Here is a 27,016-nt window from a genome sequence, read left to right on the forward strand (position 1 = left end):
AATTTATTTTTGTTCCGAATTCCGTTACGCATTCCAAATTTGGAGACTTTATCTGTAATTGATCAATAGATATGTGCATACAAAATCTAAATTTTTGGGAGGTACATCCGATTCTGATGCTATATCTCCACTTCCAAGTGGAATTTCAAAAATGTATATAGCCTATGTTAATTTCAGGCGACGTTGCAGTATACATGCAAATTTTCAGGAAAATCTGTTCAGCGGTTTTCGAGTCCATAAATTACAAACAAACAAACATACAAACATTTTCCTCTTTTATAGATATACTAGCTGAACCCGGTGCGCTCCGCTACCCCTTTTGATTTTATATGCATTCAAAATTTTATTTACGAATATATGTTGGATAAAGAAAAACAAATTTAAAAATTAAAAAAAAATATATTGCACTAATTTAATGCGTTAATAAACAAAATCATTACAAATGCAGTAACATGACATGAATACACGAAGGGTTTGTCCCTTGGATTTATTTATTTCATAGCAAATACCAAGCGTGCAGGAAACTGCAATTTTTTTAAGTAGAGTGGCATTTCTATTGCAATTAGCAACATACTTCTCCGTAATAAGCGTATTTCAAATCAATTGTTGTGTTGTTTTTTAGTGTTCGCCTAAGGCGTTGTGGGTCAATGGTTCTTATTAAAATCATATCCCAATCTGATCCGATTTAAATATAATTTTAAAAAAATTACATTTACACCAAACTCCGCCACACCTTTCATAATTCATTGAAATTGGTGCTTCAAATATGTGAAATCGGCCGAGAATATATATATGGGAGCTATATCCAAATCTTAACTAATTTCCAATTAATTTATCACATTTATTATTATAACCAAATTCCACCACACATTCTTTATTTCATTGGAATCGGTCATATATATCGTGTTTGGTGCATAATATGTATGAAATCGGCCGAAATATATATGTTAGCTATATCCAAACCTCAACTGATTTCAATATAATTTGTCAATTTTTGCTGGTGCCAGATTTTGTCTCTCTCGCTTTGGGTGCATCAAATATGTGAAATCGGCTGAGTATATATTTGGGAGCTATAATCACATCTGAGCGTATTTGAATATAATTTGTCAAATTTATTTTTGTACCAAATTTAGCCACTCATGCCGAATTTCGTTGGAATCGGAAATACGTATCGTGTTTTGTACATCAAATATGTGAAATCGGCGGAAAATATATATGGGAGTTATATCCAAATCTGAACCGATTTTAATATAATTTGACTAATTTATTTTCTAATCAAAATCCCGATACATATTCCAAATTTCTTTGGAATCCAACATACATATCGTGTATGGTGCATAAAATACATGAACTCGGTCGAAAATATATATGAGAGCTATATCTAAATCTGAACCGATTTCAATTTAATTTGACAAATTTATATTTGTTTTAATTTCCGCTACACATTCCAAATTTCATTGAAATTGGAGATACATAGCGTGTTTGGTGCATCAAATACATGAAATCGATCGAAAATATATATGGGAGCTATATCCAAATCTGAACCGATTTCAATTTAATTTGACAAATTCGTTTTGGCTCCCAATTCCGTTACTTATTTTAAATTTCATTACAATTGGAAATGCATGTCGTGTTTGGTCCACCAAATACATGAAATCGGCCGAAAATGTATATTGGAGCTATATCCAAATCTGAACCGATTTCAATATAATTTGGGAAATCAATTTTTTAGATAAAATCTATCACACGTTTCAAATTTCATTGAAATTGGGGATACATAGCGTGTTTGGTGCATCAAATGCTTGAAATCGGCCGAAAATATATATGGGAGCTATATCCAAATCTGAACCGATTTCAATATAATTTGACGAATTTATTTTCGGATTAAATCCCGTCACACATTCCAAATTTCATTGGAATCGAACATTCATATTGTGTTTGAGGCATCAAATGAACGAAATCGGTCGAAAATATATATGGGAGCTATATCCAAATCTGAACCGATTACAATATAATTTGGCAAACTTATTTTTGTTCCAAATTCCGTTACGTATTTCAAATTTGGAGACCGTATCTTCAACCAATCAATAGATATGTGCATATAAATTCTAAATTTTTGGGAGGTACCTCCGATTCTGATGCTATATCTCTAGTTCCAAGTGGAAATTCAAAAATGTATATAGCCTATGTTACTTTCAGGCGATGTTGCAGTATATATGGAAATTTTCAGGAAAATCTATTCAGCGGTTTTCGAGTCCATAAATTACAAACAAACAAACAAACAAACAAACAAACAAACATACAAACATTTTCCTCTTTTATAGATATAGATATATATATATATATATATATATAATATAAATGGTGGAGTGCTTGACCAATATATCCGAATGGAGCATCAAATATGTGAAATCGGCCGAAATATATATGGGAGCAATATTTAAATCTTAACCATTTATTTCTGTACCAAATTCCGCCACACATTTTGAATTTCATTGGAATCGGACATACATATCGCGTTAGGTGCATCAAACATGTAAAATCGGCCTAAAAATGTATGGGAGCTATATCCAAATCTGAACAGATTTGAATATAATTAGACAAATTTATTTTTTTATCAAATTTAGTCACTCATTGGAATCGGACGTACGTATCGTGTTTGGTGCATCAAAAATGTGAAATCGACCGAAAATATATGGGAGCTATAATTAAATCTTAACCGATTTAAATATAATTTGACTAATTTATTTTCTGATCAAAATCCCATAACACATTCCAAATTTTATTGGAATCAAACAAACAAATCGTATTTGGTTAATCAAATAAACGAAATCGGCCGAAAATATATATGAGAGCTATATCCAAATCTGAAGCGATTTCAATATAATTTGACAAATTTATTTTCTGATTAAATCCGGTCGCTCATTCCAAATTTCATTAAAATAGAACGTTTATATCGTGTTTGGTGCATCAAATAAACGAAATCGGTCGAAAAAATATATAAGAGCTATATCCAAATCTGAACCGATTTCAATATAATTTGGCAAACAAATTTGTTAGACAAATTCCATCACGCATTCCAAATTTCATTGAAATGTGGACTAAACAGCGTGTTTAACGCATCAAATACATGAAATCGGCCGAAAATATATATGGGAACTATATCTAAATCTGAACCGATTTCAATAATTTGCCAAATTTATTTTTGTTTCAAATTCCGTTATGCATTCCAAATTTAGAGACTGTATCTGTAATCGATCAATAGATGTGTGCATTTAAAATCTAAAATTTTGGGAGGTAACTCCGATTCAGATGCTAGGGTAAGTGCGCGTAAGTTCGGCATGTCCCAGTAGTCGGCAGTTTTGAAATTTAAACTTAAATAACTAAGAATAGAATTGACTAAATAATGAAATAATTGCAAAAAAAAACGTCAACAGTGTTCTCTGCTCTCTTTCTATAAAAAAGCAATGAGCTCCGATCATTTATTACGAGAGTATAACGGTTTTCGTCAGTGAGTGTCTTCCAAAGCGTGCGATTGTGCTTGTTTGTAAAGAAAAAAATAGTGGTGGCGTCAACTTAATAATCGATTTAAGTAAATTAAATTTAATACTTTTGGAATCAGATATATTTTATAATAGTAAATAACAGTCTAAAGATCATTTTATAACTTAAAAACATACAAATCAAGCATTTTCTGTTATATTATTTAATGCCGACATTAGGAACAGAAAAAAAGAGATTTGTCAGTAGTCGGCAGGGGGAGCCGATTACTAGAAAAATATCATTTTTGACCAATCTACCCAAATTTGAGAAAAGTATTAAAAAATAATCCAAAAACTATTTAAATAAAAAAATAGTTTTTAGTCGGCAGTTGCTTTTATTTGTGCTTTTTGGCAAACATTTCTAAATTAAGCTGGTTTTTTCAATCAGCTATTTGACGCATTAGATAGCGGTGGCATTTTTGAAAAAAAATGTTGACTATCTAAAGGAAAGAGATCAATTCACAAATTCCAAATATAAGAAAGGTACTTTTTTCTTTTTTTATTTAATCTCATTTTTATATTAATTGAAAATCCATACGTTACTGAAGGTAACCATACTTTATAGTTTAGAATGATAATTAAATAAAACACTATTTAAAAACGAAATTAATTAAATTCTGGATTAAACTGTGAATTAGTAATATAGCATTGTTTTATACTATTTGAATTAAAAAAATATACAAAATAATATTTTTTACTGAAATACCATATGCCGACTACTGGTGAATAAACATGCCGAGCATTGGAAAATGGTGCCGACTACTTGGCAAAATTTGCAATTTTATTAGTATTAAATTAGTAGTTTTTTGCCAGTAGTCGGCACCATTTTCCAATGCTCGGCATGTTTATTCACCAGTAGTCGGCATATGGTATTTCAGTAAAAAATATTATTTTGTATATTTTTTAATTCAAACTAACTAAGAATTAACTAAGAATAGAATTGACTAAATAATGAAATAATTGCAAAAAAAACGTCAACAGTGTTCTCTGCTCTCTTTCTATAAAAAAGCAATGAGCTCCGATCATTTATTACGAGAGTATAACGGTTTTCGTCAGTGAGTGTCTTCCAAAGCGTGCGATTGTGCTTGTTTGTAAAGAAAAAAATAGTGGTGGCGTCAACTTAATAATCGATTTAAGTAAATTAAATTTAATACTTTTGGAATCAGATATATTTTATAATAGTAAATAACAGTCTAAAGATCATTTTATAACTTAAAAACATACAAATCAAGCATTTTCTGTTATATTATTTAATGCCGACATTAGGAACAGAAAAAAAGAGATTTGTCAGTAGTCGGCAGGGGGAGCCGATTACTAGAAAAATATCATTTTTGACCAATCTACCCAAATTTGAGAAAAGTATTAAAAAATAATCCAAAAACTATTTAAATAAAAAAATAGTTTTTAGTCGGCAGTTGCTTTTATTTGTGCTTTTTGGCAAACATTTCTAAATTAAGCTGGTTTTTTCAATCAGCTATTTGACGCATTAGATAGCGGTGGCATTTTTGAAAAAAAATGTTGACTATCTAAAGGAAAGAGATCAATTCACAAATTCCAAATATAAGAAAGGTACTTTTTTCTTTTTTTATTTAATCTCATTTTTATATTAATTGAAAATCCATACGTTACTGAAGGTAACCATACTTTATAGTTTAGAATGATAATTAAATAAAACACTATTTAAAAACGAAATTAATTAAATTCTGGATTAAACTGTGAATTAGTAATATAGCATTGTTTTATACTATTTGAATTAAAAAAATATACAAAATAATATTTTTTACTGAAATACCATATGCCGACTACTGGTGAATAAACATGCCGAGCATTGGAAAATGGTGCCGACTACTTGGCAAAATTTGCAATTTTATTAGTATTAAATTAGTAGTTTTTTGCCAGTAGTCGGCACCATTTTCCAATGCTCGGCATGTTTATTCACCAGTAGTCGGCATATGGTATTTCAGTAAAAAATATTATTTTGTATATTTTTTTAATTCAAATAGTATAAAACAATGCTATATTACTAATTCACAGTTTAATCCAGAATTTAATTAATTTCGTTTTTAAATAGTGTTTTATTTAATTATCATTCTAAACTATAAAGTATGGTTAACTTCAGTAACGTATGGATTTTCAATTAATATAAAAATGAGATTAAATAAAAAAAGAAAAAAGTACCTTTCTTATATTTGGAATTTGTGAATTGATCTCTTTCCTTTAGATAGTCAACATTTTTTTTCACAAATGCCACCGCTATCTAATGCGTCAAATAGCTGATTGAAAAAACCAGCTTAATTTAGAAATGTTTGCCAAAAAGCACAAATAAAAGCAACTGCCGACTAAAAACTATTTTTTTATTTAAATAGTTTTTGGATTATTTTTTAATACTTTTCTCAAATTTGGGTAAATTGGTCAAAAATGATATTTTTCTAGTAATCGGCTCCCCCTGCCGACTACTGACAAATCTCTTTTTTTCTGTTCCTAATGTCGGCATTAAATAATATAACAGAAAATGCTTGATTTGTATGTTTTTAAGTTATAAAATGATCTTTAGACTGTTATTTACTATTATAAAATATATCTGATTCCAAAAGTATTAAATTTAATTTACTTAAATCGATTATTAAGTTGACGCCACCACTATTTTTTTCTTTACAAACAAGCACAATCGCACGCTTTGGAAGACACTCACTGACGAAAACCGTTATACTCTCGTAATAAATGATCGGAGCTCATTGCTTTTTTATAGAAAGAGAGCAGAGAACACTGTTGACGTTTTTTTTTTGCAATTATTTCATTATTTAGTCAATTCTATTCTTAGTTATTTAAGTTTAAATTTCAAAACTGCCGACTACTGGGACATGCCGAACTTACGCGCACTTACCCTAGCATCTGAATCGGAGTTACCTCCCAAAATTTTAGATTTTAAATGCACACATCTATTGATCGATTACAGATACAGTCTCTAAATTTGGAATGCATAACGGAATTTGAAACAAAAATAAATTTGGCAAATTATTGAAATCGGTTCAGATTTAGATATAGTTCCCATATATATTTTCGGCCGATTTCATGTATTTGATGCGTTAAACACGCTGTTTAGTACACATTTCAATGAAATTTGGAATGCGTGATGGAATTTGTCTAACAAATTTGTTTGCCAAATTATATTGAAATCGGTTCAGATTTGGATATAGCTCTTATATATTTTTTCGACCGATTTCGTTTATTTGATGCACCAAACACGATATAAACGTTCTATTTTAATGAAACTTGGAATGAGCGACCGGATTTAATCAGAAAATAAATTTGTCAAATCATATTGAAATCGCTTCAGATTTGGATATAGCTCTCATATATATTTTCGGCCGATTTCGTTTATTTGATTAACCAAATACGATTTGTTTGTTTGATTCCAATAAAATTTGGAATGTGTTATGGGATTTTGATCAGAAAATAAATTAGTCAAATTATATTTAAATCGGTTAAGATTTAATTATAGCTCCCATATATTTTCGGTCGATTTCACATTTTTGATGCACCAAACACGATACGTACGTCCGATTCCAATGAGTGACTAAATTTGATAAAAAAATAAATTTGTCTAATTATATTCAAATCGGTTCAGATTTGGATATAGCTCCCATACATTTTTAGGCCGATTTTACATGTTTGATGCACCTAACGCGATATGTATGTCCGATTCCAATGAAATTCAAAATGTGTGGCGGAATTTGGTACAGAAATAAATGTTGCAAATTATATTTAAATCGGTTAAGATTTAAATATTGCTCCCATATATATTTCGGCCGATTTCACATATTTGATGCTCCAAGCACGATATGTATGTCTAATTGCAATGAAATTTGGAATAAAGGACGGAATAGAGTGCATAAAATAGTCGAATTATATTGAAATCGGTTCAGATTTGGACATAGGTTCCATATATATTTCGGCCGATTTCATGTATTTAAACACGATATGTATGTCCGATTAAAAAAAAAAAACACAATGTGTGGCAGAAGTGACGTAATTTAGCACAAAGAAAAATCCAAATTATATTGATATTTGGATATAGCTCCTATATATATATTCGGCCGACTTCACATATTTGATGCAACAAACACGATTCCAATGAAATAAGTGAATATCAGAATGTGTTGTGGAATAAAAATTAATTTTCCAAATTATATTGAAACAGTTTGAGGTTTGGATATAACTCCCATACATATTTGTGGTCGATTTCGTATATATTATCAAAAAAAATCCACAAATTTCAATGATATATGGAAGGTTTGGTCCAAAAATAAATTTTGTCAAATTATATTGAAATCGGTTTAGTTTGGGATATGATTGTGTCCCACAGCGCCTTTGCTATAGTATTACCCTAACATGAAAAAACTACACAAAAATGTAATTGAGGATACGATTATTTTGGGGAAGTATATTGCTACCTCGAATTCTCTAATAGCAACAGAAATTCCACTTAACTTCAAAAGATTGCAGTTTCCTATTCGCTTGATTTTGCTATGAAATTAATAAATCCAAAGAACAAACTCTTCGTACATGCGGACTAAATTTAGCATGCTCCTGCTTTTCTCATGGACCTTTGTGCCTGGCATGTTCACGCGTTGGTACACCGATAGATTTGTTTGTCTTGTTCATTCAAGTCTTACAATAAATACGTTTTTTATATTTTTGAATTTGTTTTATTTGTTTTTTAACACAAAATATTGAATGCATACAAAATGCATGATTTTATATGCATTCAATATTTTATATGCGAATAAAACAAATTCAAGAATATAAAAAACGTATTTATTGTAAGACTTGAATGAACATATATATATATCTATCTTATATATATAAATGAAAGTTGTGTTAGTTACTACGCTTATAACTTAAGAACCGCTGAACTGATTTTAATGATTCATACAAATTCGGAATTGTCTCCTATCCGAAAAGGATAATATACAAAAAAAATCACGTAAAAATGTGATATATTAACATTTTCATTTTGACTTTTGAAATGTACAATAGTAATGTTTTATTTTGCATGATTTTTTCCATTTTGACTTACTTTTTTCTAATGTACATTTGTAGTGTTTTTTATATTTTATTTTTGAATTCGAATATTAATATCAATTTATTTAATTGACTTGATTTCTTGAGAACTGAAATTGATGACGGGTTACATGGAAGTGTAGTACCGAATTATGTGGTGGCGAAACGGAATAGATGATATCGAAATAATTTAACGCGGTCACACCAAAGTTAGAAGATAATAACCTTTTCAAAATCGCTAAAAAAAATTACGAAAAAAGAGATCTCATTACAAAAATTCTCAAAACGGGAAAATATCGAAAAAAATGTCCAATGGAATTGAATTTTAAAATAAAAGTACATTCTATTGACGAACTTTGTAAGGATCTTTAAACAGTTCCTGTAAAAAATCAGCGAACAAGTTGAAGATTTTTTCAATTTGTTATTATTCTTTTGTCATTTTTTTTTTTTTTTCAATTTGTATTATCATATTGAATTCAGTGGATTTTTTGTGAACGAAATAAAGAATAATTTTTCACTATATACAATTTTTCACCAAAAAATGAAATAAGTGCGAAATACGATTGCTTCAGCTGGAAGATGCGCAGACATTTAAACAAACAAAAATGACCGAAAAAGACTAATGGGTCTCATTTCAAAGCGTGGACCTACTTCTTTCATGTGACAATAATCCGTCCAATGAGAGCTCAAAATGCAAAAATTTTTGGGACTACAATCAGTAAAGTACCAAATATAAAGGGTGCAAAATAGTAGAGCGAATGGGACTTTTAGTAAGAAAAGGATTTCTATCCTTCCAAAAATTCTTCCCGAACATTTAAGATACCTTAAATCGCTTTTTCATGACCTGCAATATGATATATGATATCGATCATAAATAACCATTGTATGATTTAAGCTATTTTTGGAGTCTTCGTCATTTTCTTCTATTTTTGGCCCTTATTTGGCATCTTTGTTTCTAAGGGACTAGAAAATTCTCGGAGTAGGGCCCATATTGGTCTTGACCACTAAAAAATTGTATTTATGCTACCCTGGCGTAAGGAACCATCGTACAGATAATTGCCACATAGAAATTTATTCATGTAAAGTCCCCACATTGGAGTATCCCAAGTCCACTTTCACATCTAATGTGTGGTCAGAAAAGAAAATTTTGTATTCTATTGAATTTGTAACCCCCAAGAGAATATTGGTTGGGAACGTAGATATAGATGTACATCCCAAATCAAATAAATTGTGAAAAACAAGAACAAATTATAAATATAAGAAAGTAGCACGGGACCGAATATTTGTTGAATCGTCATTGAATTATACTATGATGAAAAATATGGACTTTATGGCGTCTCCAATTTACAATTTAAATGACAAATAAAATTAGTTCCCATCTTACGGTAATTGGAGTAAAATAGTAATTATATTTGATAATCCTGAAATCAGTCTGCCCTCAATTATGAGATGGATAAAATTATTTTTACTTATTTAAATCACGTGAATTTTTTTCAGTTTGACATGCTATGTTGTTCTGCTATATTTTCGATTTAACCTCTATTTGTCATCTTGGATTATAAGGGGTGAAGAAAGTTTTCAATGTAGGTCGATGTTTCGCAGTAGTGCCCATATGAAGGTACTTCCTGATTTTACCTTATTTCAAAGGATTTGGCTAAAAATGTGTATTTGGGGGGTGAAAATCGTACACAAAAATTTCAACATATCTACAAATTTTAGAATTTTCTCCATGTAATAGTACCCCCACAAGTCCACCTTTTGGCGGACTTATGAGAACTCTAATGCACAATCTGAGGTGTTAATGGGTTTAAAAAAGTAATTAACTTTGGCTATTCTTAAATCATTCAGCCCTCAATTACGAGGTGTACAAAATACAGTGAATTCCAAATTACCGCTCATTTGACTAAAAACTAAAAATTAATCGACCAGTACATGCTTTGACAAATATGCATAATAGACTAAAACTACGGGCCGGCAACGCGGACAGGGTCAGCTAGTATATATATATATATATATATATATATATATATATATATATATATATATATTCCATTCGGATATATTGGTCAAGCACTCCACCATTTAGAACGGATTTCCAAATTTTCGAGAAAGATAACATTCGCCAAATTCTGTTAACATTTCAATTACGACGTGCACCTACATAGGCATTGTTTCTCATAAGCCATTACCATCTTTAAATTCGAAACTTGAAATAAACGGTGAATAATGTAGTCAACATCATCAAAATACCGTACATAGGGAGGTAGCGGTATATAGGAGCTATACGAAGACCTGTACCTGTGTATACAATTTTCTGTCACAAGCTGTACCTTCCATTACGAACTTCAAAGGGAGGAGGTAAGGAGGTACTGATATATGGAGCCTATACGAAGACCTGGAGCTGCATAGGCAATTTTCTGTCACAGACTGTCGTTTTCATTACAAACTCTAAATACGTAATTTGCAACTACTACGGTGAATAATGACGCTAAAATCATCAATGTACCGAATATTGGGAGGTGCCGTTATATGGAGGCTATACGAAGACGTGGACCTGCATAGACAATTTTGTGCCCTAGGCTGTGGTATCCATTTCGAACTTCAAACACCAAATTTGAAACAATTCCGGTGAATAATGTCGCTAAAATCATAAAAATACCGAATATCGGGAGGTACCGCTATATATATATAAGCGACAACGGAAAAAACTGTTATTTGTAGATTTTATGTTGGTAATTTAAGAAGAAATCATCCATGAAAAAAATATCACGTTTTGGTATCACCAACATAACATTTAAGCTATTTTCGGTCTTGGCCACATTGTGGCGAAGTGGTAGAAAACCTCTTCGCATAAAATCTTCATTTTTCGGAGGAGGGGTCATCTTGGTCTTGACCACATTCATCAATTGATTTGACTGAAAAATTGTATTGTATTAAACAAATTACGAATATTTGAAAGTAGCACGGGACCGAACATTTGTTTGATCGTCATTGAATTATTTTCTTTTCTGACGCACAGTGGTTGAGAATCTGGACTTGTGGGTACTATGATGAATGTGGTCAAGACCAAAATGGGCCCTACTCCAAAAATTTAAAATTTTATGAGAAGAGGTTTTATATACCCTGAGAAATAAAGATGCCAAATAAGAGCCAAAAAAACAAATGAAAGATGTGGCCAAGACCCCGAAAATATCTTAAACTATATGATGGTTATACCAAAACATGCAAACATGATTTCTCCTCAATTTACCAACATTTGCGAAATTAGTATCAAAAATGTGGCCAAAATGTAAAATATACTCGAAATCGGGTTGCATCCTTATACGGGGGTTATGATCCATAGCACGTCCTGCAAAAACGATTTTAGGTATCTTGAAAATTTAGGAAGAATTTCTGGAAGGTTCCTTTTCTTACTAAATTCCCAATTCGCTATACATTTTTTGAAGCCTTTATATTCGGTATTTCACTGATTGCAGTCTCAATGAATTTTGCATTTGGACGGACTATTGTCAAAAAAAGGTCCACGTTTTGTCGGTTATTTTTGTTTGTTAAAATATAGTCGCATCTTCCAGCTGAAGCATGATGTAGGTCCTGGAGTTGAAAGCTAGATGCCAATGTTAGACATGAAAGATCGCCATATAACATCGTATTACGCACTAACTTCATCTATCTATATATATAAAAATCAATTTTTGTTCGTTGGTAATGGAATCAGTTGAGAACGGCTGGACCGACTTGCATAATTTTTTTATACAAACGTTCGTCACGCCTACTTTTACGCCCACTATTTCGATTTACCTTAAATCCTTATATTTGCCAAATAATGAAGATTTCTGTTTGAAGATTATTACAGGAAATACTGTTGATTTTCCATCCAGCCCTAAGTACTTACTTAGGCGCTTAGGAACTGACCACACCTACTTTTTAATCTATATATACAAATAAATTGTTGTTCGTTGGTAATTGAATCCGTTGAGAACGCCTGGAACGGTTTGGATATTTTTTAAAGTGTTTGTTCTACCCCGAGTTAGGTTTTTATGCAATGAAAAAATTGCCCGCCCAATTTTACGCCCATTTGATCGATTTATTTAAAATCCCAATATTTGCCAAAATAATGAAGATATCTGTTGCACAGTTAGGATACGACGTAATCTTGACTCGCCCTCCAACCTAGGTACATGTTTGGGGTCAGAGCAACTGGACACACCTACTTCTTTAAATCGATATGTAAATACTTTAAAAAAGTGTAGCAGTTGAGAACGGCTTTGTTTATTTGTAATTAAGGTGGAAACGTTTTCATGAAAGAAAGTTTTGATAAAAAACCTCTATTTTTTGAAAATTTAATTATATACGATGAAATGAGGAATATAAAAAAGCACGGGTTAATAGGAAATAAATCATAAAGTGGACTTATGTTGTAATTTTTTGACAAAAGATTTCTAACCTCAAAAATGCTTTTGAGCCCTTCAACATACCTCAAATCGGCCAAATTAGAGCACATTTGGTTGACGAATATTAGGATATTATATTGTATGAGGGCTATATCTAAATGGGAACAAATATATATATTTTGCAACATCAATCATCCTAAGAATAATATAAAAACCTGTGAAGAGTTTGAAAGACACATATTCAATTTGGTGACCTCTATCGTAACTGCAAATGTTGAACGAACACACATACTTTAGGGGGTCCTTAACTTTAACATACTTTATGGGGTCATTAACTTTTATTAATCGATGAAACTTTGTTTTTGATTGTTAAATTAAAGTCATATTTCAATTTAGAAACTACTATCGATTCTGAGCTCCAAAACTCCAAAAAATTGACTAGATATGGAAATAACCCATCTAATGAGAACTCAAAATCAAAAATGCATTGAGTTTTCAATCAGTGAAATACCGAATATGAAGAGGCACTGTAATATGCGGACTATACAAAATAGTGGAGCGAATTGAAAATTTAGTAAGAAAAGGATTCATATCCTCGGTAAATTCTTCCGAACCCTTAAAAGTAACCTTAACTCACATGCAATGTTATACGGGGACTATGCTATGCTATCGTCAGTAATTACACTGCGGGAAATTACACTTGGGAAATTGTTCGGGTCAAGCGTTTTTAGGGTCCCTTTTATATAGCTCAACCATACACAAAAGGCCTCAAATGTTTTGCTCTATACTCCGCAAAAATTACGATAGAGTTTTAAATTTGATACAATCCTAGGGGTTACACGAGGAGTCATTTGTACAAAATATGTATCAGGTCGGTCTGTATTGTGATATAGCCCCCCTTTAATGATACAGCCCTATTCAAATTCTTCAAATGTTGGTGGATTGAGATTTTAGAAAGAACAACACATTCTTTCGAATAATTAGAAGTATAGGACCATGCTTTGGTATAACCCTTATATGAAGGTATCCGCTGATTACAGCTATTTCCAGGGTCTTGCTCACATTTTTCAATTGATTTTACCCTTATTTGTCATCGTAGCATCTAAGGGGGTAGAAGACCTCTTCGCAGAAAATTTTCAATGTCAATGTTTCGGAGAAGCGTCCACATAAAAGTACCTCCTGATTATACCTATTTCGAGGGTTTTGGGTCATAATTTCGAAGCGATTTGGCTTAAAATGTGTATTTAGGCTAATATAGGGGTAGAGAATTATCTTACATGGGCTATTATAAACAGTTGATGTATACTTTTTTTTAATATGTGACCTATTACTTAGGCTTTTGACTCTCAAATTAAAATCTCTGCCTGAAAAGTAGGATCGGGTTTTTTTAAAACACCTTAACTCACATTGCCCAATTTTTCAATTTGATTTTATTGTTGTGAATTCTGAATGAATAATATTTAAAATGAAATGAGTGCGCAATACGATGTTAAATGGCGATCATTCATGTCTAAAATTGGCATCTAGCTTTCAACTCCAGGAACTACATCGTGCTTCAGCTGGAAGATGCAAACACATTAAAACAAACAACAATGACCGGCAAAGCGTTATGGGGTTCATTTCAAAACGTATACCTAATTCTTTCTTATGACAATAATCCGTCCAATGAGAACACAAAATGCAAAATTCATTCGGACCGCAATCAGTGAAGTACCGAATGTAAAGGGTGCAAAAATAGTAGAGGGTATTGGACATTTAGTTTGAAAAAGATTTCTGCAGGTTATGATATGGGTCATAACCCCCTATAAGGGAGCAACCCGATCTGAAGTATATTTTACATTTTAAATGACAAATAAAATAATTAATTAAAATAACAAAAAATGATTTCATTCTAATGGTAATGTGTGTAAAAGGTTAATTATCTTTAACAATTCCGAAATCATTCTGCCCCTAATTTCGAGGTGGGCAAAACTGAATACTAGCAGCACGTTATTCTAAACGATGGAAATACAAATTCTAAACTACAGCTAATTTGAATTGAAAATATTGCTAAGCTCTTTATAATACCAAAAAATTGAGCTGAGTTTTCACACGAGTCTATTTGTAGACTTTCTATATCATATAGGGTTTTAACACTCAAATTAAAGCCTATGGCTGAAAAATAAGATCAGGCTATTCAAAATATCCAAAGCCGAAGCCGAAAATTAAAGCATTAAAGACTAAAAGTACGGGCCGGCAACGCGGACCGGTCCAGCTAGTTTTTAATATTATTAATTCAGAATTCAAAACAATAAAAAATATACAATTTACTATAGTATGTCAAATTGAAGTATGAAATTTTGCACACATGTATATTTTTCCAGTAGGCAGGTTAAGTTCGTAAATGGGCCATGTAGGTCTAAGTTATCATATAGCCCCCACATAACGGTACCTCCCGATATTCGGTATTTTGATGATTTTAGAGACTGTTTACCGGAATCGTTTCAAATTTGGTATTTGAAGTTCGTAATGGATACTACAGCCTAAGACAGAAAATTATCTGTGCAGGTCCACGTCTTCGTATAGCCCCCATATAATAGTACCCCCCGATATTCGGTACTTTGATGATTTTAGCGACATTATTTATCGGAATCGTTTCAAATTTGGTATTTGAAATTGCCAAATTTGTACCAATGGTGGAGGGTATTAAAAGTTAGACCCGGCCTATGCAGACACACAGACAGACAGACGGACATGGCTAAATCGAAGAATTTTACGCTGATCAAGAATATATATACTTTGTTGGGTCTGACATGAGTATTTCGAGGAGTTACAAACGGAATGACAAAATTAATATACCTTCCATAGTATGGTGGAGGGTATAAAAATTGAAATTTTTAAATTTCACATTTTTACGAGATTTTATCCTTTTCTGCCAAGAGACAATTCCGAATTTGTCTGTAATAGAATTGTTTGTTAATCTTGAACTTTTACTTTCGGAGGAATATTTCCAGGTATTGCAGCCGGAATGCTAATTTTAAACCCTCCATTTTACTGTGGATGATATATTAATTTTGTCAATCCCGACAATTGTAAAATCGCCAATAAAAGTTTAAACTTACACAATCTGCTGAAAGGCAATGACCACTATTTCTTGTCGTAATCACAATTTTTCTCTTTATTTGTACATAAAAAATATTAACCAAAATTGATTTATTTTTAACCTTGTAATTTCATTACTATCATCTAATAAAGATACCACTAGAGTGTTTGTGTCGTTGCTTAACCTATTGAGTTAGATGTTACTACGTATTCTTATTTCATACTTTACATTTCTGACGCAGAGGTTCCTGTTGTTTAAAAACCACGGTACATTTGTGAACAACCTCAGTGCCTTTGATTGACATCTTTGTAATATTTCTGTATTCGAGTTGCTAGCAGTGCCACAAAATTCAACATACAAAATTCATATGACAATGCTTGTTTTAAAACTGTTTTGTAATGTCGAATTTTATTCTCCTAACTGAGCTGTGATTTTGGACCTATTAACAGAAACATTTTCTTTGTCTTGACGTTGAATTATTTTCTTTTCATCTGTGTATGTTCCTTGCTGTCCGTTCGCGGTCTATTCTAAGTCGAAGATACTTAATGTATTTGGAGTTAGGAATTTCCATTTCATTTAGGGCGAAAAATCGACAGTTCTCCTTTCGAAGAGGTTATGTAACATGAACAGACTTATCAGCAATGTTTACATTACAGAGTTTACAGATATATCACCGTAGTATGTTGTATATAGAATTGGACCCATTCTGAGGTACACCGGGTTGAAAATCATCGTTGTTTACAGACACATAAAAACGCCGTTCGGTTAGATAACATCTAAACAACAAGTAAAAGGGTTTGGTAACTGTCGTTTTATTTTACAGAGCAGACCGGTATGCCAGACTCTGTCAAATGTTTGCTTTATGTCCAAAACCCTGTGACATTGCTCTGGTGTTCCGTGGTTATATCTGAAGCCAAAGTGATGATCCGGGAAAATATTTAGTTTTTCAATTATTGGAGCCATGCGCTTTATGAAAAGTCATTCAAAAACCTTCGACATGATAGGCAGCAAACTTATAGCTTATATCCATGCTTATTTGGTTTTGGTACCATTATAATTTTGGCAGGTTTTGTAATATGAGTTTTAAAATTAAGTGAAATATTTTATTAACAGAAAAGGTACCCCATATTCGCCACGCGGCCCACATGATTTTTTGTGTTACATCTGCCAGAGGATAACTATTCTCTATATCACGGGAAACAACACCCATATCCATTATTTTAAATGTACTCTAAACCAGAAATGGGTTCCGTGGATTTGTCTAATTTTTTAATTTTATTCTCACCTTTTTATACCGTGCTGGGGGCTCTGAGGAGCCACCACTTAAACGTTATTCTACAAATCCAGGACAAGTTCGATTTCCAAATACAGAATTAAATAGCAGTCTGTTTGTCTACCTGACGTTATATCTAAAACTGCCAAGACAAACAGCTTGAAAATTGTGGTTTGTACATCTTCCCGAAAATTGGAAATAAAAAGAACAAAACTTCCAATTACGTCAAGTCGGGTCATTCGGGGTCGCAATTTCATATTGGAGTCTGCTTATTCAGTCAAATACGTTTTAAGAAGCTGAAAATTTTATAATTTACTTTCTACCGTTGCCACAAAATTCTGAAAGTTTCAACGCAACTTTAAACCCAGCCTGAATTAAATACGCCTGTCAGTTCTGCTTCATCATCACTTCCTACAATAACCTAATATTTATAAAATAATACCTACTATTAAGTTAAAAAATACGTATGGAGTTACACATATATTATTAATTACATGGAGATGATAATCACGTTGTTAGATTGAACTTCGGTATGTAGGCAACGCAAAAGTAAAAATTGATCTTTTATCGCAGCATAGCAACAACAAAGAACTACCAACTACCATAATGGAAGAGGCCTCTACCAGCGGTGTTTTTGTTTGGTGAGTAAATTAATGAAAAAAAAAAATAATAATAATAATAACATTGATCTTTTGCATTGCTTGTTACATCGCCAAAGAAAGAACAAAAGAAAACCAGTAAAGAAAGACTTAAAGTCGGGCGGGGCCGACTTTATGATACCCTACACCACTTTGCTAATTTAGTAGCATAACAAAAGCTTTTATGGGAGAATTCGATCATACACGCTATGATTATAATTATAGTTTAAAGTTCAGGGGCTAAATATGCCGAAGCATTCGTATCTTTTAAATTCGGAATTATATTGCCCATTTGGTGCTCAATTAATTTGAAATCGGATAAAGATATATATATGGGAGCTACATCCAAATCGGAACCGATCTCGATAAAATTTAGCAAATATATTTCTGAGCTGTATTTGATATATTTCCCTGAATATCGTTGTTATGGAGCTCATATCACGTCTGTGGGTAACAAATATGACAAATCGGATGAACACTATATATGGGAGCTATAGCTATATCTGAACCTATCTTCATCAAATTTGACATACTAGCTTCTAGACTCAATTCGGTTGTAAGTGTCAAATTTCATCCAATTTGGACAAATATTAGACGTTTGGTGCACAATAAAAGGTAAATCGGACGAAGTTAAATATGGGAGCTATATCCAAATCAAACCGATCTCGATAAAATTTAGCAAATGTATTTCTGAGTTGTATTTGATATATTTCCCTAAATATTGTTGTTGCATAGTGCATATTACGGCGGCGGTGGACAAAAATAACAAATCGGATGAACAATATATATGGGAGCTATAGCTATATCTGAACCGATTTCGATCAAACTTGGCATACATATTTTCAGGCCTAATTTGGGTGTATATGCAAAATTCCATACAATTCGGGCTGATATTACACGTTTGGTGCACAATAAAAAAGCAAATCGGACGAAGATATATATGGGAGCTATATCTAAATTTTGGCCGATTATCTCCAATTTCAATAGGGTTCGTCCTTGGGCCAAACAAAAGATCTTTGCAAAATTTCATCTGGATCGGGCAATAAATGCGACCTGTACTTTGTTTACAAAAATACATGGACAGACGGACGGACAGACGGACATGCATAAATCGACTCAGAATGTGATTCTATGCAGATCATCAAAAGGAACTATGAGTCTATCTCGTTTCCTTCTGCCTGTTACAAACAAATGCACAAAGACATAATACCCTGACCACCTTGTGGTGTAGGGTATACAAAAACAACATCATCATCATTACATTTGATATGTCGCTTGCTTTTATCACTTACTGCTATAATTCCTATAACAGATTCGGAAGATTTGTTTTAGTTATTCTTTCTGTTCCTTCTTATAATGTGCCTTACATTATCATCATCATAATTATGTTAAAGAATAGATTTAACGATAGGCATACAGAGTAATTTTGTAACTTGAATTAAAATTTTTATGTGCTAATTTGAAGCTCTTATATATTAATTTTTACGTTTGCTAATAATTTTTTTTTTTTTTGAAGTTTACAAAAATGAGTAAATAAACTGATTAAAATTTTCTCACAAGGTGTAATCGGAAAGTGACTTAAATAACTACTTTAGGGATTTTGCTTCGCTAAAATCATTGGTCGGGAGGGCTGCGGGCACAGGACTCCACTCCATCAGGAGATCCAAATATGTAATTTGATTAAGATTCGTATAATTTCAGCATTATTGACCAAAATTGGGTATTCTTTGTCAGCATTTGATTAGGGTCAATTCATAGTTCATGTTCCTTCTTTAAGATAAGGGAGTCTAAAATAAATTTATTTCTAGTGTGGACCAAACAAAATGTAAAAGGTAATTGAGAGAGTAAGATCCACCCCAACCCCGACTGTTAGCTAGCCCTTGCATGGCTCCCGCCCACTCCTCTTTCCCAATAAAATCAGTTGGTTTTATTTTCTTTATATACCAATACAAGTGGTCTATTACAGTTTCCACTGAGATTAAAAGTAGGACAATCTCAGTATAGAGTGTAATCACAATTTGACCAACATTTCTTATCGCACCATCGCACCAGGCAAGAGTGTAGGATATAATCTAGTAGGTAATGCCCCTTATTTGCGCATTTTCCATTTTTAGGGGTTTTTCAAAAAGTTCCGCAACAAAAATACAAATTTTCTTTCGGAAGCGGCTTTTATGACCACTTTTTTGATAGGTATTTCCATAAGTTTTCAAATGATAGATATCAGTTTTCGGATTTTGTATTGGAAAAAACAAAAAAGTTACTTTGCCGTAAAACCTACACCGTTGTGATGGGGATTGTGTTCACTACTTTCAGAGGTTATGATCGATATTTTGGTATAATCCCCGCAAAAAAAACCGTCATCATCCCCACTGCACATTGTTTCGCCCACTGCATTGGTTTTTTGACTTTTGTTTCGGCATAAACCACGACGCAGACCTTCAAATTGTATTGTGCCATATGCAAATGTTGTCATTTGGATGGTTGTAAAAGCCCACAGAAATGTTTTGTGTTTAATGATAAAATCTAGTGCATAATTAGTGAAGAGCTTCAGTTAAAACAAATAACTATTCCTACAGTTTGACTAAGCGCTGCAACAGAACAATTAAAAACAATAACAACAATAACTGGTTTGCGATCAACTCAATCCGCATTGTGCCTCCACCAACTCACTCATTGCAACAGCTCACATTTGCTACAGCCTTGTTTGTCGCTTTGTGCGCAATAGGGTCTCGAAACTCAATCTCAATTTGTATTTTGCTAAAGCGACTGGCACATGATGGAATTTAAACAAGGCATCACTCTGGCATACCAAACATTCTTCGAAAAGAACAAATTTGTTTTGTGGCATTTGGAACAACCGCCTGGATCCTATTCCCCTAAATTGGCCACGGAAAGAAAGAGCGCACTTTTTGATAGCGGCGACGACAGGGAAACAATGACAGCATACAGTTGCCATCCGTCCATCCTGTAGTGCCTTTGAAAGTGACGGAGACTGTTAATATGGAACAAATCAGACAGTAATCAACCTGATGTGGAACTTCGTGACGAGTCTGATTCCGTTTAAATGGGCATAATTGTGTGTATTTGTGTGAGTGAGTGTGTGGACAAATGTCGGTCCCTCTACTTGATTGTTTGTCACACCAGCTACCGGGTGGGCTTAAAATCGCTGCTCATTGTTCTCAGTGGTAATTTTAGCACTTTCAAGGAATTTTCGAAATTCCTGTCAATTGCCGTCTTGCAAGGATATTCCAAGTATGTGCAGGCAGTGCCACAAAATAAAAACAACAACCAAAATCGCTAATTTAACAATTCCTTGGATGTAGAAGCTTTTATGTACCTTTTGACGTTTCAAATTATCCCGCAAACAATTGGAATTTCATAGTTAAGAGCTTCTGCCAGGAGGACTGTTCGCGGCGACTGTGGCTGTTGGCGAATGTGTTTTTGCCAGAACCGCGAGGAATTCAGTAAGAAATAATATCAAACACTAGCGTATGTAATCGCATAATGTGTCATCGATTAGTTCGTTATTATCGTCCCATGATTAACCCATTGTCTTCGATATTTTGTTTTATCAACCTTTCCTGCAAAATAAATATTAATATTATACCCAACATCCTTCTAAACTATGTCATATTAATTCAAACAATAATTGGTAAGTTTTCGATGCACATGGTGTGTCTACATTTTAATTAACAAATGTGTATGTATTCATGTAGTATTAATATGAGTTATTGAATATATCTGCATGTAGCCTCCTTTTTCAAAATGCTAGGACCGAAAATGTACAATGAAGTCGAGAAAAAGGAAATTCAGCGCCTAGCGTTACCTAAAATTCGACGAAGCGTACACGACTATTAAACTTCCCCACTATGTTGAAATATGACAGGTCCATATATTAAAATTTACCAACATATAACGTTGTAAGTATTTATCCGCTATTTAAATTCATCCAGTTATTACATTTTCCTATTACAAACATTTACATATTTATACCCTCAACATTGAAAATGAATGTATATTAACTTTGTCATTCCGTTTGTAACATCCCTAGAAATTCTTCCTCGACCTCATAAAGTATATATATTCATAATCAGCATAAAATTCTAAGTCGATTTAACGATGTAAGTCTGTCTGTCGGTGAAAAACATGATACAGCCCATATTATTGTTTGTTGGTATTGAATTGAGATATATCGGTTCACGTTTTGGTATAGCCGCCATGTAACGGTACTTCCCGATATTCGGTATTTTGATGATTTTTCCCACGAATTTGTCAAAAAATGGTATTTGTAGTTTGTAATAGGTTCTAGCTACGGTGGGAGAAAAGTGAATATCTAGGTCCACGTTTTCCTATAGCCCACATATAAAGGTACACATTGATATTCAGTATTTTCATAATACTAGTCACATTTACCCACGAAAGTCTTTCAAATTTGGTATTTAAGACTCACAATAAATAGCATTCCCTGTGGTATAAAATTATCTATATAGGTTTGCGTTTTAGTATGGCCCCCATATAACGAATTCGCCCGCTATATGGTTTTTTACGGCGTTATCCAAGTAGTCTTACGGTATTTGTAGTTTAAAGTACAACACTTTTGAATCCAGATACTTTTATATAAAAATGTTTCCTTTACCCAATGGTGGAGGGTATTAAATATATTCATTTCAGTTGTCCACACACAAAAAAAGAGATTGTTCAATTGTCAATATCGAAATTCGTACGCTCGACGTATTTGGGTAAGATTCATATAAAAACATGTGTTTAAAATGTATGGTGAAAAACGTCGACCGAGTGCGTCGAATTTTAGGTAACGCTGTAAAGTGATGTAAATAAATTTTTGTGAAAAAGAAAACTATTTTTTTGAATATGTATGCAAGCGAACCCTAAAAGAGTAATTTAATATAGGTGAGAAAATGAATGCAGAAATTATTTACTTCTAAAATCAAATCTGTGTTTTATGAAAATTGCAATAATTTCCACGATTTTCCAGTATTCTGTAATCAATTTATCGCACAAGTCCCAGAAAAACTTAGAAAGCACTGAAATTCCTCTGATAGATAGACTTATCGATAGCTTCTAGGTTGATTTTGGTCGTATGTGCCAAATCTATTTTATTCGGGCTGATGTTTCGCATTTGGCACGAGGACAGACAGACGGTCGATACAGTTCAGTAATGTTATTTATTATTTTGAGAAATGGCTATAACTTTTACATGTATGTTTTTTCGGTTTTATCTTGAATTAGAACCCATCTCAAAACACTCTAAAGGAATTGTAGTTATTCTAAGACATATGTAGCATGAATGTAAATTTGTCAAATCGATCTAACTACGAATATCCGTCCGTGCGTCTGTTCGTGTTAAATTCACTCTATTGACCAATCCATTCCACATCTTGCTATCGCTCTACAGCCCACAATTATAGACTATATATATAACTGACGCATAATATTGTGTTTGGAACAGGACACAAACCTACCTTTTGGATGGTCATTGGATAGCATTTAGAGAGCGGAATGGACCCTTTTTGTGAAAAACACCAAAACTGCCACTCAATCGCGAATATGTTTAATCCTGCAAGTAAATTTCCATCGAAATCACTTCTGACCATTAAATTGATTCTGATTTCGTGGACGTGTGTAGTGAGATAAAAATTATTAGTATTCCCAATTGCACGACAGAGGTGAAACGACAGTTCAATTTCCATGAAATTACCTTAAAATTGGTAATACTTTATTTATATTAATTAAAATCGAAAATTGGAGTAGTCCAACTATGTATTCAAATATATTGGGGGATTCGTTCATTTTCGTCAAAAGAGTGGCAGAACTATTAAAATTTGCTGCTATGATGGTGGATATCCTATATAAAATACAAGTTACGCGAAATCATGAGGGGACTAAAAATTGGAATCGGTCAGAAGAATGGGACACAAATGCTGCAGGATTGTAATTTCATAGAAAACGCAATTTCATTCCCAAAGAACATATGTTTTCTTATAAAAAACGTGCATAATGGTTTCAAAATTTAAATAAAGAATATTGAAATATAACAAGTTAAAAAGCAGTAAGTTCGGCCGGCCGAACATTGAATACCCTCCAATTTTCAAAAAATGAAATCCGTTAAAAATTCTGTTAAAATCTTAAAAATACCGAATGTAGCCGTTATATTAGGATCTATACGACGATATGGACCTGCATAGGTAATAAGCGTAGGTCATAAGCATTACCATATTCCAATTCGAAACTTGAAATAAACGGTGAATAATGTAGCTAAAATCATAAAATACCTTATATAGGGAGGTACCGTTATATCGGAGCTATACGAAGGCCTGGACTTGCATGGACAATTTCCCATCACAGGCTGTAGCTTCCATTACGAACTTCAATTACGACATCTCAAACCATTTCGGTGAGTATTGTACCTAAAATCATCAAAATACCGAATAGAGGGAGGTACTGATATATGGGGCCTTGTGAAGACCTGCACCTGCATGACAACTTTCTGTCCAAACTGTAGTTCCCATTACGAACTCTAAATCCATAATTTGAAACTACTCCGGTGAATAATGACGCTAAAATCATCAAAATACCGAATAATGGGAAGTACCGTTATATGGGGCTATATGAAAACATGGACATAAATGGCCCATTTACGAACTTCACTACTGGCAAAATAAACATGTGTGCAAATTTTAGCCTTCTGTCTCGATTCGTTGGTAAGATAGTGTGATTACAACAGACAGACAGACAGACGGACATCGCTAAATCGACTTAGAATTTCACGCTGATCAAGAATATATGTACTTTATTTGGTCTGACATTCAAAGAGTTACAAACGGAATGACAAAGTAAATATACCCTCCATAGAATAGTGGAGGCTATAAAAATGAATAGCAAGGTCTTTTTAACAATTTTTATACTGTTTGTCATGTAAATTTTATAGGAATGCCTCATTATTTTATAGCTTACCGGTAAGAAAGATATCATGTGGTTGAATTCATTGTATAACTCTGCAAAGAAGCGTTCTCGATCGTTTTCCTTTTCATATCTGTTTTTACATTTACACGTGTGGTCAATCCGTTTGCAACATCTCAAGACGTACATCAGAGATCATATTCAATATGTATGATCTGCCCCTCCGAAGTAAATATTCTTGATAAGCATAAAATTCATTTTCGTATAGCAAGCCATATAATGGATCTTCCCGATTTTATGATATCCCAATAAAATATTCAATGAGGACCCTTCACGAATATTTCACTGTCTCACGACTCACAATGGGACATTTTTGTCATTCGTATGGTATATACTGCAAAGGCGAGGACAAAAAATTATTGTGTTGGCACTTTCTTGTGGATATGTGCAAAGATCTGCTTTAATACGTTAAAAGTAATTTGTAGCATCGTTGTGTTCGGTCAATTGTTGTTCATAAGCATTCCATGATTTATAGTCACTCGCTCGGTCATTCATTCGATTGTGACTATTAAGCGTTGATTTTTCTAACTGCATTGCGCCTTTTCCCAGTTTGGATCTGCCGTCATCGAACTGTTTGTCAGCACCAACATCAGCGTTCGAATGCCGAATGTTGCAATGGGGCCGTGCTTTACTTCTTGATTGTTCTTTTAGCTTCGCTTTTGGCACGGATGTCAAGTAAATATTACACATGATTTATATACGTACACACAACACACAGCAACGCCACCGAACTGTGGCAGTAGAAATACATGGACGGTAGAGATACTACGACAAATCGGCTTAGCTTCTTCCTTTGGATATGCGATAGTGCCCATTGACGAAGAGTAGCCTAAATGTCAGTTGATCATGTACTCGTCGATTCAAACGGCTAAGATACATACCACTCGAGAAGCAAGTCATTCCAGTTTGGTTGTGTCCACCATATGTACATACCTCGCCGTCTTAAGCCCATTCGATCGGGCAATTGTAAATCCCTGCAAGATCACCACGGTACTTAATTGATAGCTTGATTTATTGCTACTGGTCATTTTGTGCAGGCTCGCTGTTCTTAATATGGTAACACATACATAGTTGGGAAGACGGCGTAACACTCTCCCTCTCTCTCTCTCTCTCTCCCTCTCTCTACCAGTTACGTTGTCCATCCGGAACGAAAATAAAATGCTGATGTGTGCCAAAACTTGGAAAATCTCATTATCATGAAACAAAAAAGCGGAAATTAAACTGAAAACAAAAGTGAGCCGAATATGGACACAAATTAAGAGAATAACATCAACAAATTAAGAACTAACCGTGTTGAATTGTGCTTTACTACGCTTTAATTAGCATACATAGACCATTCATAGGCTGTGGAGCAAAATCGAATAACTTTTGAAGTTTTCCAAGTCCAGTGCCATTTCCTGAATAGAATGCTGCAAAATAAGCTTCACATAGTTGATTTTAGACATACTAAATTGAAAAGAAAAGTCAAGATTTGCTATTTAACATAAGGATTACTGGCGGTTTTCGTGGGAATTTATCGTAATACAATATTTCAGATTTAGAAAATTAAAATATACATTTTAAACCAAACTGGAAAATTTTTTTACATTTATCATACACTTTTATACTTCCAACATTCTATGGAGGGTATATTAACTTTGACATTTCGTTTGTAATTTCTCGAAATATTATATATCGGTCTACGTTTTCACATAGCCTCTGTATAACGGTACCTCCCAATATTCGGTATGATGATTTCGGATGATTTTTGAGACATTTTTTACTGGAATTGTTTCAAATTTCGTATTAAAAGTTCGTAGTAGGCACTACAGACTATGACAAAAAATCGCGATACCTCCCGATATTCGGTATTTTGATGATTTTAGCGACGTTATTATACGGATTTGTTTTAAATTTAGTAGATAAAGCTCGTAACTGATACTACGGCCTACAACAAAAAATCGCGTATGCACGTTTTCGGATAGCTGGATTTGTCTAAAAATTGGTAATTGTATAAATTAAAACGGGAGACTTTTATTTTCGTATGGTAAAATTGCATACAATAAGAC

The 27,016-nt window shown here is 33.1% G+C and overlaps 1 protein-coding gene across 9 annotated transcripts in view; it reads right to left on the reverse strand.

Moving 5' to 3' along the window:
• LOC101888096 (paired box protein Pax-6) overlaps positions 1 to 27,016 on the reverse strand; it is a 217,730-nt gene that overhangs the window by 80,311 nt on the left and 110,403 nt on the right. Inside the window, exon 1 of one of the 9 annotated variants that reach the window (XM_059131813.1) lies at positions 25,902 to 26,172. The exons of 5 other annotated variants lie outside the window; for them this stretch is intronic. In XM_059131813.1, coding sequence (XP_058987796.1) covers positions 25,902 to 25,920 — 19 coding nt within the window. In that variant the 5' untranslated portion in view covers positions 25,921 to 26,172. 3 more of the 9 variants (XM_059131812.1, XM_059131814.1, XM_059131818.1) reach the window with 3 other exon arrangements.

Source organism: Musca domestica, unplaced genomic scaffold, assembly GCF_030504385.1.
Source record: "Musca domestica strain aabys unplaced genomic scaffold, Musca_domestica.polishedcontigs.V.1.1 9, whole genome shotgun sequence".
Taxonomy (NCBI): domain Eukaryota; kingdom Metazoa; phylum Arthropoda; class Insecta; order Diptera; family Muscidae; genus Musca; species Musca domestica.